The sequence below is a fragment of the Tetrao urogallus genome (genome assembly GCF_951394365.1).
Source record: "Tetrao urogallus genome assembly, chromosome: 8".
NCBI classification, from domain to species: Eukaryota; Metazoa; Chordata; class Aves; order Galliformes; family Phasianidae; genus Tetrao; species Tetrao urogallus.
Genome location: NC_136821.1, coordinates 19,717,727 through 19,731,458, shown reverse-complemented (window position 1 = coordinate 19,731,458; position 13,732 = coordinate 19,717,727). Strand labels below are relative to the sequence as shown.

Here is a 13,732-nt window from a genome sequence, read left to right as displayed (position 1 = left end):
AACTCGTATTGAGATCAACAGCAGCTGGGGAAGCAAAACTGTCAGTTCTTTCCTGACCTAGGCAAGAAATTATAAAACATATATTTTTTGTTAGAGAGAAAAACACTAGCTCCCTTAGAAGTGTTAGGAGCCTTATTTTTTTGTGCATTTTAAACTATTTTTCTTCTTCCCCTTTTTTAAAATTCATACAAAAATCATTTACTGCACTTTAAAATGAGTTAATAGTACACAACATGGCCACCCTTAGAGCCACAGTGCATAAATTCTTTCTCAGCCAAAGTTCTCTGACAGGCAGTACATTGTGCGTTGCCTAAGACCTTACAATACATTTTTGCTTATTTTTGTAGTGGCAGTGCAGTCGCAGAGAAAGTGAAGTTCTTAACAAGTGACCTTGACAGGATAAAAGATCATTTCTCATCATTGCCTCAAATGTTTATGCCCGACGCGGCTCTAGTCGGTGAGACATCTGTGATAAAGTTCTCTGGTTGTCAATCACATTTAATTGCCTCACATAGCTCCGAACATCCTGATGGTTCTTATTAGCTAGGGCTGCGTCAGGATCTAGTGAAAGAGAAATGATGTAGGATTGATACACTTAAATGAACAAATGCCTGAACAGAATGCATAACTCATTACAAGCTGTCACAGGAAGCACCAGATCCTGGTGAGTTAAAAAGAAAATATTTAGAAATCTCTCTCTTTGAAACCTTTCCTTCATATCTGATAGTCTTTCTGGTTACTGCCCCTACAAATTAACTTTTCCTCCCAGATATCTGTAGCTACATTTACTGGAATTGATGGCTTTGGTTACGGTTTCATATATCGCCTTACCTGTCAATAACTATAAATTCAATAACTAACTAGCATGATTTAAAGCTTCTTATTTGCTTTTGAACCAGCAGCGTTCACACTGGTTCAAAAATATATAATAGATTTAAGCCTCCTTTCATGAAAAATTCCCCTTTCTATCTCAGTGTTAAATCTCTGTAATACTGTGTAACACAGTGCTTCGTGGCTGTCCCATTCAAGACTCAAAGTTTACCACCTATTTACAGTATTTAGTATAACTGCATTGTAAGTATTCCTACAACAATTATGAAATACCACTAACTCCCAGTTTGAGTATCTTCAGCCTCACAGTGGACAGCTTACAATTTAATGAAATGTGTGGTAGGTAACTTCACAAACTTCTCCAATAGAAAGATACTGACGCATCCGCTATACAAATACACGCCAAGCAAAGGACTTAGATACAGTACATCTAACTACTGACATTTTGTTATATCAAGTATAGTGAAAATCCATTTCAATTTCTCAATAACTCATATGTGGAGGTCTCCTAGTGGAATTTCCATAGTATATGGAAATTAAAAGACATATGGCCAGAAAAAGACTTGGGCTGGAAAAAAAGCTCCCTTGATAGTCAAGAGTTATGCTTTGATGCAGATAGAAAGAATAAAAATATATATTTTTAGACTATCTGATCTGTTGAGAAAGAGAAGGGCTGCTGTGAGGCAAAGCAAGTGAAGCACTGAGAAATGCAGTGCCAGTGAGTCCAAGCGGGGACAAGGCCAGCAGAGCAAGCCTGGCTATCACACAGCGCCATCATCTCACCTGGCCCCACATAGGTTCAGATAATTATACTGACAAACAAGTTTTAAATTCATCACCTTAGGCAGTTATGTCACACATAAAGTCATCTTTCTGGCCTGGTTTCCTACAGAAGCAGGGTTTATGCAGGCAAGCGTCTTGCATCTGTTTCTGTCTGCTGACCTCACTTCATCTGCTTCTGAGCCCAGTGGCTAAGCTGAACCTGTTCTAATTTGAGGGCTGTGCAGAGACCTCACAGAAACCTACCTCCTTTGCATCCTTTGAAAAGAGATGGAGGAGAATGAGCTTACTAAAACTTTCACAAGGATAGTTCACCCTGAGAAACATTAGAGGATCCAAACAGGGAAGATTCCTTGGAAACCAGGCTTTTTCAATTCTCTTACACACAGATTGTAATTATTGTAGCTAATGATGGTAACGCTGACTGTGCAGATGTTGTAATACACTTACTGAAAGATTGACTTCGGCAGAACTTCACCGTCCTGACAGTGTTGGCAATCATGCGCTGGAAAGAAAAGATGGGATGCAATCAGGAAACAAGCACTGTATTTCATCATCATTTAAACGAAGCACCTAATTGTGCCTGTGTGTGAAAATATATGCCAATAAAAGAAGCCTTGTGAATGAAAATATAATTTTAAGGTTGATATTCTCATACGCAGGGTCTGATTTGCATTTACACAGGCTTTAAATGAGCATGAGTGTAATTTACATGCACTCAGAAAGCCCCTTCCCTTACTTGGATGCTGCAAAATGTTTTAACTAAGGATGAAAATCATCTCCTTCAATATGCATTTACTTGATACCATCTTTCCATGTTAAAAAGCAAAAGAAATACCATGTGCAGTGGCTTGGAGTATGTGTACTTTTTCATTTTCAGACCATCAGCTCCTAACAGCAAAGACATTTCCAGAACAGAGTCAGCAGCTAAGCAGCTTTCATGTTTCATATCTGTTTGAGTATGAAATGGAGCCCTCCTTGGAAATGACAGTAAAAATGATTAGATGAGAGCTACTTTCACCAATTCTCAAGCATGCCGAACTCACAGGTGGGAATGGACACGGTTAGTATTGTGGTCCTGGGCAGGTTTCATCAAACAAACATGTTAGTGTTATCTTGCACAAGTGTATCTGATCCAAATGAGAAGCAGATTCATTTTTGATGGATACTCCTACTGGCAATTCACAAAAAAGCAGAACTCACTTCAGTTCTCTTTGGCTGTGCTTGCTCTTCAGTATGCATCATTCCACTCAAGTAAGAAACTGTTCAATATATTTTGCTCTGATAAATCAGATGCTATTTTGCAAAAGTTTTTAAGAAAAAATGATGCTAAGTTATGAAGCAAAATATTCCAGCTTTAATTCTGGACTGCAAGATTTTAACTGACTTTTGTAATTAACAGCACTATCCACCAGTGCTGGCTAGAATTATTCTTCACAATATTAAATAAATTGAAACTTCAGCACTGAATTCCCTTTGCAAGAAAGTTTTATTCATTCACTGATTTTCTGAACCTTTATTTCAGTTTCTTTTGCTTAAATAAAGTTTAGCAGAACAGGGAAAAGTTAACCAGAGCCTAATGTTCGCTCCAGCAAACATTTTAACATCATCCAATAATCACAACACAGTTTAGTATTTTAACATAGCACACTTTCACAAGGCTGCTTCATACCTACTAGAAATTTTGCGTGAGATTCACAAGTTCTTACACAACAAAATGATATATTTGTTACTAGCAAACAGTTAACCTGTATGTTCCTCAAAATTCATACACAGCTATAATCTTAAGTGAAAGAGGATAAATAAATATCAGTATCATTCCAAGAATGGGAAGCACTAATGTAAAACATTCCTTCCACACACACCAGATGAATAATTTTTGACATTTTATTGCATTGTCAAGATCCAAAATGTTATGGCTGGTGGAAATGCTTAGTGATACATATTACATTTTTGTAGACTGCACATTTTGTAATCAGATGAAATGCCATCACTCAGAAGCTGATGGAACAAATACTTTGTAACACAAATTTACAAAAGATCATGGGAATTTGGATGAGTCTGCTTACTTTGCTTCTAAAGTCATATGGATTTACATGTGGAAAATAGGTAGATTTCAAGTAAGAGTCACTTTCGTAGTATGCTGGTTTTCATAATTCTTCAAGCCATTATTACTAAACAGATTTTCTAAGGCACTTATCTTGCAAACATTCTCATATGTGCTTAGCATTAAGCATATGAATAAGCCCCATTGACTTTGATGGAACCTCTTAAATACTCAAGGATAAGCACCCATTATAACAGTGGATTGAGACAGAACCACTGCGCATTACCGTGTTGGTTCTTCAAGTCTAACCCAATAAAAAAAAAATCAAAACAACATGAACATGAAAACAGGAATGTTTCATAACTCTGTGCTTTCATATTTGTCTCTGACAAATGTATTATTTCAAGAAGCTCTTCTCCAAAATAACTGCTTAAAGGAAAGATTATGAAGTTGGATTGGACCTGTCAACCTGATAAAGTGTCAAGAGTGTCTAACTCAAAGGAGGAGCTTTCCTAAGTACAGTTCATTCTCATGAAGATTTCTGGTGTTGCTTGATGTGCTTTCTAGTTGGATTGTCAATATATATACCCTAATTGTTAATATTGGTAAAGTTTTAAGTTTTGAAGCCTCAATTAATAATGGGCTTTGAAGCTAGGCTGCATGCTCAGGTTGTTATTAGTTTAGCATTAAGTTTCTTCGTTGAAAACTTACACTTATCAAAAAGACTGTTCTGTGAAATAATTTTACTCTTTGTTTCCTTCATGTGAGAAACATTCATAATCGTTACTGGCAAGGAAAACAGAAATGACAATGAACTCCTCTGACTTCTGGTTAAGGGCTGAAGCGCCTCGTCTCCTTCAGTTGGCTGAAAGTTTTAATTTTAAGGAGTTAGTTTGCTTGTTCCTGGTGATAATCTGATTTGATCTGTGCATTCAGAAATATCCTGGCAATGACGAAACACAAAGGAGTAAAGAAGTAGGTGTTATTGCAGAAAAAAGCAGAGGAACTCTGGCCAGAAAAGAACACTGTAGCCAAACAGGAAGATTCTGGAGTATTGTACGTCCTTCAAGATCTCCTTTCACATTGCTTTTTTCAAAAGCTGTTTCACTATCTAATATAAACCCAAACTCTCCTCTTTGGAAGGTGTGAATTGGACAGAAAATCAGCACATGAAGTGAATTTTCCTTTCTGAATCATGCAGATAAATTGGATTCTCTTCTTTTGAGGCAAGGAAACTGGAAACATACAGAGAAAATGGTCAAACAGAAGTTTAATTGCCAGCTCTTTTTTTTTTTTTTTTCTCTTCAGAGGATTACCTCTAGTCAATGGCTGCAAAAATAAACCTCTGTTTACTCACTGTGCTAAGAAAGACCGTTATCAGAAAGCCATACAAGACGAAATATGTATCTTTCTGAAATGAATCAACTGTATAATATAACAAGCAACTGCAACTACCAGCATGCTATATATACACAACAATACCCTTTCAAGTTTTATGCAATCTGGAATAGTGGCAGCAGGCCAGCACATTATCTTCTAATCCATTCCAAACCAAGGTTTTAAAATGTTATACATATTCATACATGCCATAGAAAACTAGTAAGGGCTTTAGTCACACACTTTTTGCATAATCTTTATGTTCCAAAAATGAAAGAATGTTTGCCCTTTTTTGCATAAGGATCAGAGTGAGAATTCCCTTTTGTTCATCTCCACAAAACCTGAAAACCAATATGCACGGATTCTCTAATCCTCATTTCACACCTGAAGGGTGAAGAAGTTTGACAAAAAGAAGAATCAGTGACCAGCATCATGGCACTGCCTTGAGCTGTCACGGCAGGTCAGCGGTTTCAGAGCACTTTTGTGACTTCTGCTCCCTCTACAGGTGCCATTTCTGAGATGCTGCGCAGTCATGCTTCATGGAGATTGTGCCAGGGAAAGTTCAGGCTGTCTGATGATTTGAGAAATGACATCAGTAAAGTTCCTAAATAACTGCAGCTTCCTTCTCTCTATGAATACAAAATTCAGTAGTGGCAGTTAGAGAGCAGAACTGTACAACCAAGATGGGGACAAAATTGTGCAGTCAAGAAGATTAAGAAAAATTGTATGAAGCACTGCCTGTTTTTAAGGAGAATCACAGATATATTACTACGTCCATATTAGTGCCTTACAGGTTGCAAGTTGTCCCACTTTTATTGATATTATACAGTTTGTAGGAACTAAAACATCTGGCTGCTTTTTGGGGGGTTCTTCTTCATGTGAAAAGAGGGTTATTAATGGAACTAAAAGACAAATGGAACTAAAATTCCAGATCATAAATTGTTTGCTATCTATGAATATCTTTTATCATACTTTTACCTGCTTACAGATCTCAAAATACCTTCAACCTGCCAAACTACAACTGCAGCATTCAGAAAATTTTACAAGCCTATTCATTCCTCAGTCCTCTATGACATCAGATCTTTCAGTTTGTACAGATATGTGCCTTATAAAGCACCACTTATTACTAAGTGGGGAAAAGATGCAGGTAGTTTTTACCACACAAGGTCAAAGAGAATGTGGAAGGCACATCTAAGCAACACTTGTCTATATCAGCTTTTTACAGTGAGATAGGTAGAAGAACTTCAGTATTGCTCTAAAACAATGTCTTTTTTGGTACTGAAGACAAATCTTTTACAAAACACTTATACTACTAATAGCAGAAATTTATTCTGTCTACTTACTTACAAAAGCCAGTTTCAGGCTGGATTTTAAGGGCAAATTCTCATTTCTTCCATATTCCTGCCTCCTTCATGAAACAAAGTGACATGGCAAAAAGCATAGCAAATACAAAAAGTGTTCATATTTCTGAGGCATTAAATATTGCTTGCCCACATCACGTACAGATTACCTGGATCAGCTTACAAACTTCCCTGCTTGCACATAACTATGGCTCTATCACACATTGCTTTCTCTTCCCTGGTTTACCTTCCCTATCTCCTGTTCATCACAGCCACTCCTAGCTAAGAGATTTCCATGGGGATCAGGAGATGGGCAAGGGGAAGAAGGAGCAGGGAGTCACAAAGATAGCAGCAGGTAAAAGTTGGTGATGCTCTGTGGAGCAATGCCCCCTCAACATTGCCTCTGAAAAGACTGATTCACAGAGAACTGCAGCAGGAAAAATTGGACTTAGTTCCTTTCCCTTCTAGTCTGACTTTCTAAAAATAAGCAAACAAATTAGGCTTATGTGTTTAACATCAATCTGTTTTCCCCTCTTCCTCTGAGTAATTTTGTCAAATTTGAGAAAAAGCCCAAAGTTTCAATCATAAGGAAGTTCCTACCAATTTTCCGTGAAAACACAGAGCTATGGAGAAGGATCACATAAAGGGCCTCTTCTGTCCCCTTTAGGGAAAAGGCTGTAAGTTCCTATGTTATGACAAAAGCCTATTCGTGCAGAATTCCACAGCCATGAAGAAAGCACACAAGCCCCAGCCACGAGGAAAGCTCCGAGCAGAGCTCAGGCAGCCATGGTACAAAAACTCTGAGGAAACCAGGCCTCACAGTTTCTGGCACTCACGGAATTCCTGGCTCAGACACTGCCTGACAGCTCCTGTATGTTTCAAGATGCATCGTTTAATATAAACAACAGCAGGAACATCAGGAAACATAAAAGATTTAAAGGAAGCTTCAGTTTCAGCTGAAGGTTGCCACCAGATCAAACTTCTGCTTTTGGCTGCCAGTTACAGGAATAAAGTTGTCAGCAGCACATCAGCTGTTGGGATCAGAGCTCTGTGGTGAGAATGCAGATACAATGCCAGCGGCTGTTCTCAGTTTCATCACTGCTTACACAAGAAATGGAGAGACCAATCTCCTACAGCAGAAAATGGCACCACCAGTGGGAAATACCTGGACATTTTTATTCATAAATTTAAGCAAGAGTCGAAGTTAAGTTCAAGGGAAATCATTTTGCAAAGAATGAAGATGTTTTAGACAGATCAGTAATAGGATGGTTCCTAGCAATATTTAGAGATACCTCCATTTGGAGCAGAATAGCATGCACTAGAACAAACATGCAGAAATGACAAATAGCAGGTCATAATTCCTGTGATGAAATCTGGTTTCTACTTTTCTCCTGAAAAGAGTAGAATAACATCACAGAACTACTTTGATTTTATACTTGATAAAGAGTATCTTTATCTGCGAGTTATCTGACTGAATGGTCTTGTCTTGTCTTCACTACTTAATAGCTGGCAATTATTTGTGGATATGATTGTTGTAAGCTTAACATAAGTAGGTGGTAGTGACTGAGTTTTAACAGTAAGTCTTTTTTTGCTTGACCTGATGGCACAGGCAAAAATCTAAGAACTGCCAGGATCACATTAGGATTTGAATGAGTTATGTTAGTGCAATCCAAATACGTGCTGTTTTGAAGAGCTAAGTGTTGAGAGAAGCAATAGACACATGCAGAATAGCCAGTAGAGAGCAGTAAAAAAGCACAATATACACCTGTAGTAAGGCCTGGAGAAAAAGAAGAAAAAGCCTTTAGGTACAGTACTAACTAAAAAAAGGCTTAGAGGTCTGAGCAAGGAGAACATTCCTTGCCCTCATGTGTGGAGGAGCATGAGATATTTTAATTCTTTGAAAAATAAATGGCATCAAAAATAAAACAACTGAACTTCAGTTTCCTCTCCTAAGTGAAATAGTTGAAGCTCAGATTACTGATCAAAACAGGTAATACTGTATTCATTCAGTATAAAATTTTGTTTCAAACCTTTGGGTGCTACTAGTAAAACCACGTTCTGATTTGTTTCTTGTTCTACTTTGAAGATAAAGGTATGTGCAGATATGAGTGAGAAGGGCAGATCTGCAGCAGCCTACATATAGGTCAGTTTAAGTTTCACTCTTGGCCCTGGGACATGTAAGTAGGCCAAGCAAAGTAGAGAACCAGTGATTTAGATGGTTCTAACAATACCGTTACCATCCCCATCGTTTGGCAGGCCTCCAGTCAAGTCTAAGATCCCTTTGTATTACCACAAATACTTCTCATCTACACTTATTTATATTTATCTGTCTAACAAGTACAGGCAGTCTAGGAAAAAGTCATTTGCCCCAGGCAGAAAAGCTCAGGGCCTTAGGAAGGAATTGTTAACAGCGTCTGCATATGCAATTACATATTTCATTACTGAAAAGTGAGGTCAGGCCCTTATGCAGGCATTAGTACAACCATTTACACACATGAGAGTCTCAGCTAAGTAGAATGGCATTTCCACCCTAGGACTCATTGATAATCACTTTTCTATGAAGCTTTCTAAAGAGCTGAAAGTTCTCATTTTTTTTTCCATTTGGAAAAAGATCACAGCTCACAATGCTCCTCTAGAGTGCAGTGGATGTGGTTGCTGTAGTACTTAGCACAAGTAGACACAGGTGCCACAGTAGATAGATACAGTCTAGCACTGCTGAATGGAGTTTAACTGCAGACAGAGAAAGTCAAGGTTTGGTTTTGCAAGGTTTGGTTGCTCATAGTTGAGCATGGCTAACCCTGGGACTCAGATCTATGTGCCATTAATCACATTAATTGAGAATGTGGCCTTAGTAGACAAGAAAATTTCTTCTCACTACTGAGAAACTTGAGTTTCAGTCAAGATCTCTCCTATGCGTGCCTGCAGTTTTTGACAGTGTTTGAAATGATGAGAGCTTGGGTGCAGAATTTAAAATAAATTTAAAAAAAATAAATCAAACCTATCAAACTGATCTCTTTCCAAAAGGAAAGCAAACAAGTCATAGAAAACTCTTTCCACTTGTTAAAGTGGAAATAAGATGTACATGTTCCGTATTAAAGCTCCTTTCACTCTCGGAGGAGCAATGCAGAACTGCCCCAGCCCGAGGCAGTTCAGTCTTGTTTGAAGGAACAGCAGTTAAATCACAGCATGGTCTCAAACTGGCTGTTAAAAGCCGCCTCTAACAGCTCTGCTTCCCGTCACTGCTGCTGCCTCTCCTAGGAAACATTCTGGCTGTGCACGGCTCAGTGGGCAGTTTCTTTTCTACCTCCATGAGGTTTTCCAGAAATACAGAGGGCACAGGCTCTGTGCACAATGCACTATTGTTGCCAGCTCTAGGAGCTGCCTTCCCTTCCTCTGGCTCTAGAAGTCATTGCTGCAAAATTCACTCTTGAAGAAGAGAATAAGAAGGCTTTTTTTTTTCTTTAATTTTCATCCCACAACCATCATTTCAAAAATGTAATACATACCATCTTTTCGAAGTTTACTAGATTGTCAGTGAGTGTCTTATTTCCCTCATGAGTAAACGTCATGTCTGTATGGGAATAAAAGACACATTAAAGCCCATAACTGAATCATGGCATACAGAAACAATGGAACAGAAACAAAACAACAGAACGTTTTATCTATTTCTTACAACAATCAAAGCAGCTATAAAAGTAAAACATTTAGGCTTTCATTTACAGCATTTCTGAGGCTAGTAAAATTGAGGTATAATATTCAGATGCACCAAAGCATTTTTTCCTGACTCTGTGTCACACTTTTTGTAACGGAAAAAGATCATACCCCACACTGAGATTGATTTTTGCTTTTTCTTGCTGCTTTTTACTCTGACTCTTCAAATATTTGACAAATAGCTTTCAAGTTAATAGTTCTGGTAGCATACAAGCTTACCTTTTATAAGTAGAGGCATGAAAGGAATTATTGGAGGATCCAATTTAGCTACTGTCAGTCTGTAGGCCCTATGGTTTCTTGATGGATCCTTAAGAAAAAAATAAAATAATTAGTAATATGTATTATTACATGTATTAAGACACTGTATGCATTCATTTAGATGCCATGGCATTTATTAAAATCGCTATTTTCTCGTGCGGCTTTAAAAGTGCATCTGCAAGCTAAGCCTTTCATCATTTTCCCATTCCATTTACATGCTGAACACAAACATTTTTCATGCCAAATAGCAAGGGAAGAGGTGATTATGAAAAAATTGTTTATAAAAGGACTGAAGATTTTACCTCCTCCATTGCAGCTGCAGAGCCAGTATTGCATATGCTGTAACATTAAATGCATTGCCTGGAAAAATCCAGGTTGTAAAATATAATTTCCCACATGTGCTATCGGAAAACATGCAATAAAGCTTTTCAGAGTTTCTCAGTTTAACTTCGAGTGATACATACGTTCTCTCAGAGTAGGTTCCTAAGAGTATAATTTATTAGTCATACATACTTGTTTTAGCAGCTCTAAAATGGGATCATAAACTTCTTAAAGTCAAACAAGGGCATATAAAATGTTCTGAATCAAGGAATTCAAATCAGTTACTCAGAAACTGAATTAGCTCAGATTGTGCACAGAATAAGGGATCTATTGCTATTCACCATTAAGCTTTCAAATTCTGCATAGATCTTCTTGAACTTGCTTGGAAGTTTCTGTTAATAAAAAACAAAAATAGCAAACCTTAATTAAATCCAATTAGTACAGTAATTTTACTGTAAATGCTAGTTCCTTCTACAACGCCCTAAGTCAGGAAAGTGCTCTTTTTGCCAGATATTTCTAACAATGTGCTAATCTAAAATACAACATGTCTCCTAGCAACCGGATTATAAATAGAGACGGGACCAGCCATGAAACCTGCATCCTGATCTAAATCCCAACTTGAATGTACTCCTATGGGGTGTTTAGATTCAGATTTTTGTTTGGTTTACATTGCCATCACTGAATTCAGAATGGAAGTGGAAGTTTAGTGAGTGGCTTCAGGACGTTCCCCACTATAGTCTATCTCAAAATATAAATTAAACACAGCTTGTGAAGGGGTGGCTCAGCTTCATCATTCATACCTACAAGGAACTGCCCTCACAACATTCAAGTCCATCCCTAGGCATTTCCAGAAGGTTTTCTGGTCATGACAATACATCAGCATTCTTGATGTGCCCAGCAGCCTCTAGTGCTTTCTAGGCTATATGTTAATGAATAGATTTTAGCTCATAGTACCAACACTAATAAATGTGGCCAGTTGGTTGCACAGCAAATAGGATGAAATGGCTGTTAGTAAATATTTTTCCCTCTCATACTATTATATTACATATATAGTATACTATGCTTAGTAATAGACACATTAAATGATATTTTTCTATAAAGACAATAAGATGTGTTATAAATTATTCAGAAATCAGAGTGACTTTTAATGCACACTCAGACAATGTCAGCTTTCTCGTTTTGATAAACTAATATTGGCAGCGAGCAACATTTGAAGATTATGAGACTTTATGGTGCAGAGATGATTTTTTTTAGTACTTTCTACATTTGGAGTGCGTGCCCTAGCAAGATATTTACAGTGTGCCACAGCAAGGGCCTAATTTTTAATGATGTGTGTGAACAACTGTCTGCCTCGTTTGCATATGCATGCAGATTAGGTATTTGTGAAATAAGTGGTATAATTGGACATTTGCACCTGCAAATATCTAATTTGTGCGTGCAACTAATGTAAATGCATGACAATACAGCAAAAATCAGGTCTTTATATGTTTGGTTTTTAGCATAATCTGTACACATGTAAGGTTTAAACATCAAGCTGCAGAGATTCTCCTGGCAAACTGACTGACTGCCCTACACAACCAGTGTGATAACGTTTCCTGAGCTCAGGTTCACTTATGCTAACAGACAACGTGTGTCCCCCACAGCTCAGAACCTGCATCCGCTTCATACTGCTGAGGTAACTCCAGGTACCTCTTCTGTCTTCATACAGTGTCTCTACTGCCTTGGCTCTCCCAACTACCCCTCCCTCTACCCACAAATGAAAGTTCATTATTTTTTGGAACTGATCTGCAAATCTTTGATTTCAGCACTGATTCCATATACTACTTTCAACATGTACTACTGCAGATTGAGCTGGTGCTTTCTCAGACGTGTTAGTCTAAATTCCTTTTTTAGGTGTTCAAATTCTGGTCTCAGTTGCATCGTGCCAACTATTTCCATTTCTAATGAAGGAAGTACATGCACATTCAAATCTGCACTGCTTCTGACAACCAGAATGTTCCTAGTGGTTACACATGCTTACTGTCTCATCCTGCTGGATGCTGCCCTTTCTAGATGCTCACAAAGAAAAGAACAAAGCCACAGAAACAAGTGGAAGCTCTGAGAGTGCAGATCAAACTGACAGTAATCAAGGGGACATACCAGAGAAAAAAAACAGAATCCATATGTTATTAGGGTAGCAGAGTCCATATAGGGATCAGAAAATAATATGTGCAAATAGAGGATGGATTTTAGAGAACAACATGTGAGTGAACTCAACAAATGGCTAGTTAAGGCAACGAGGGGATGGGCTGATGTAAGAGGCTGCACTGCTTATCCTGTTGGATGATTTAGTTACTAAAGCTGCTGCTGTCACACTTGTTAACTGATTGTGAGCACTGAGCACACCTACAGGTATACTGCCTTATCAGTAAAAATTATTACCCTAAGTTAAAGGCTTCTGCTCAGGACCTGAATTATTAGATCTAGTATTTCCTATAATAAAGTCGTAACATGTTTTTGCTAACTAAAAGCAGGCATACCAGTCAAACTCCTTGGAAATGGGCTGTAGCTACGACTTACCTCCCATGTCAGTGAAAGACGGCTCACGGCAACATTACTCAGTCCCATAATAATAGCAAAAAAGGAATTCAGATTTTTGTATTCTTTACAGCTGAAACACAAAGTTTTAAGTTGTAAGCATCAGTAGGAACAGAAGTACACAAGACAACCTGAAGGGAGCTAAGCCAGAAACCCAACATAACCTGACAGGAGCTTTGCAGCTCTGACCAGCAATGCACCATTACTCTGCTATGGCATTAATTCACTGTGAGACTTCTTTACTCTCCCTCTTAAAACAACCTCCTGCTCCTACTTCACTGTGTGCCAGCATCTGCAAGACATTAAAGGAGTCTTTGAAGTTCCTTCCCATCCAGAAGGACAGTATCGGATCTGGGCTCAACCCAAACCCCAGAAATACCAGTGGAAGCAACTGCTTTAGAATCCCATTTGCAGAAGAACTTGCTGACAGCTTCCAAAAACAGCTATGAATGCTGGAGGCTGTCCCTAGAAGATCTTCCTTGCAGTTTAC

General features: G+C 38.2%; 1 protein-coding gene across 2 annotated transcripts in view; it reads right to left on the bottom strand.

Moving 5' to 3' along the window:
- Positions 1-433: 433 nt before the first annotated feature.
- Positions 434-13,732, bottom strand: part of RAPGEF4 (Rap guanine nucleotide exchange factor 4) — a gene marked incomplete at both ends in the record, with an annotated part of 142,283 nt that continues 128,984 nt past the window's right edge. For both annotated transcript variants that reach the window (XM_079539254.1, XM_079539255.1), the window contains 6 exons: positions 434-561; positions 2,062-2,116; positions 9,882-9,946; positions 10,306-10,393; positions 11,007-11,057; positions 13,225-13,315. In XM_079539254.1, the coding sequence (XP_079395380.1) occupies positions 434-561; positions 2,062-2,116; positions 9,882-9,946; positions 10,306-10,393; positions 11,007-11,057; positions 13,225-13,315 (478 nt within the window). The remainder of the gene's footprint in view (positions 562-2,061; positions 2,117-9,881; positions 9,947-10,305; positions 10,394-11,006; positions 11,058-13,224; positions 13,316-13,732) is intronic.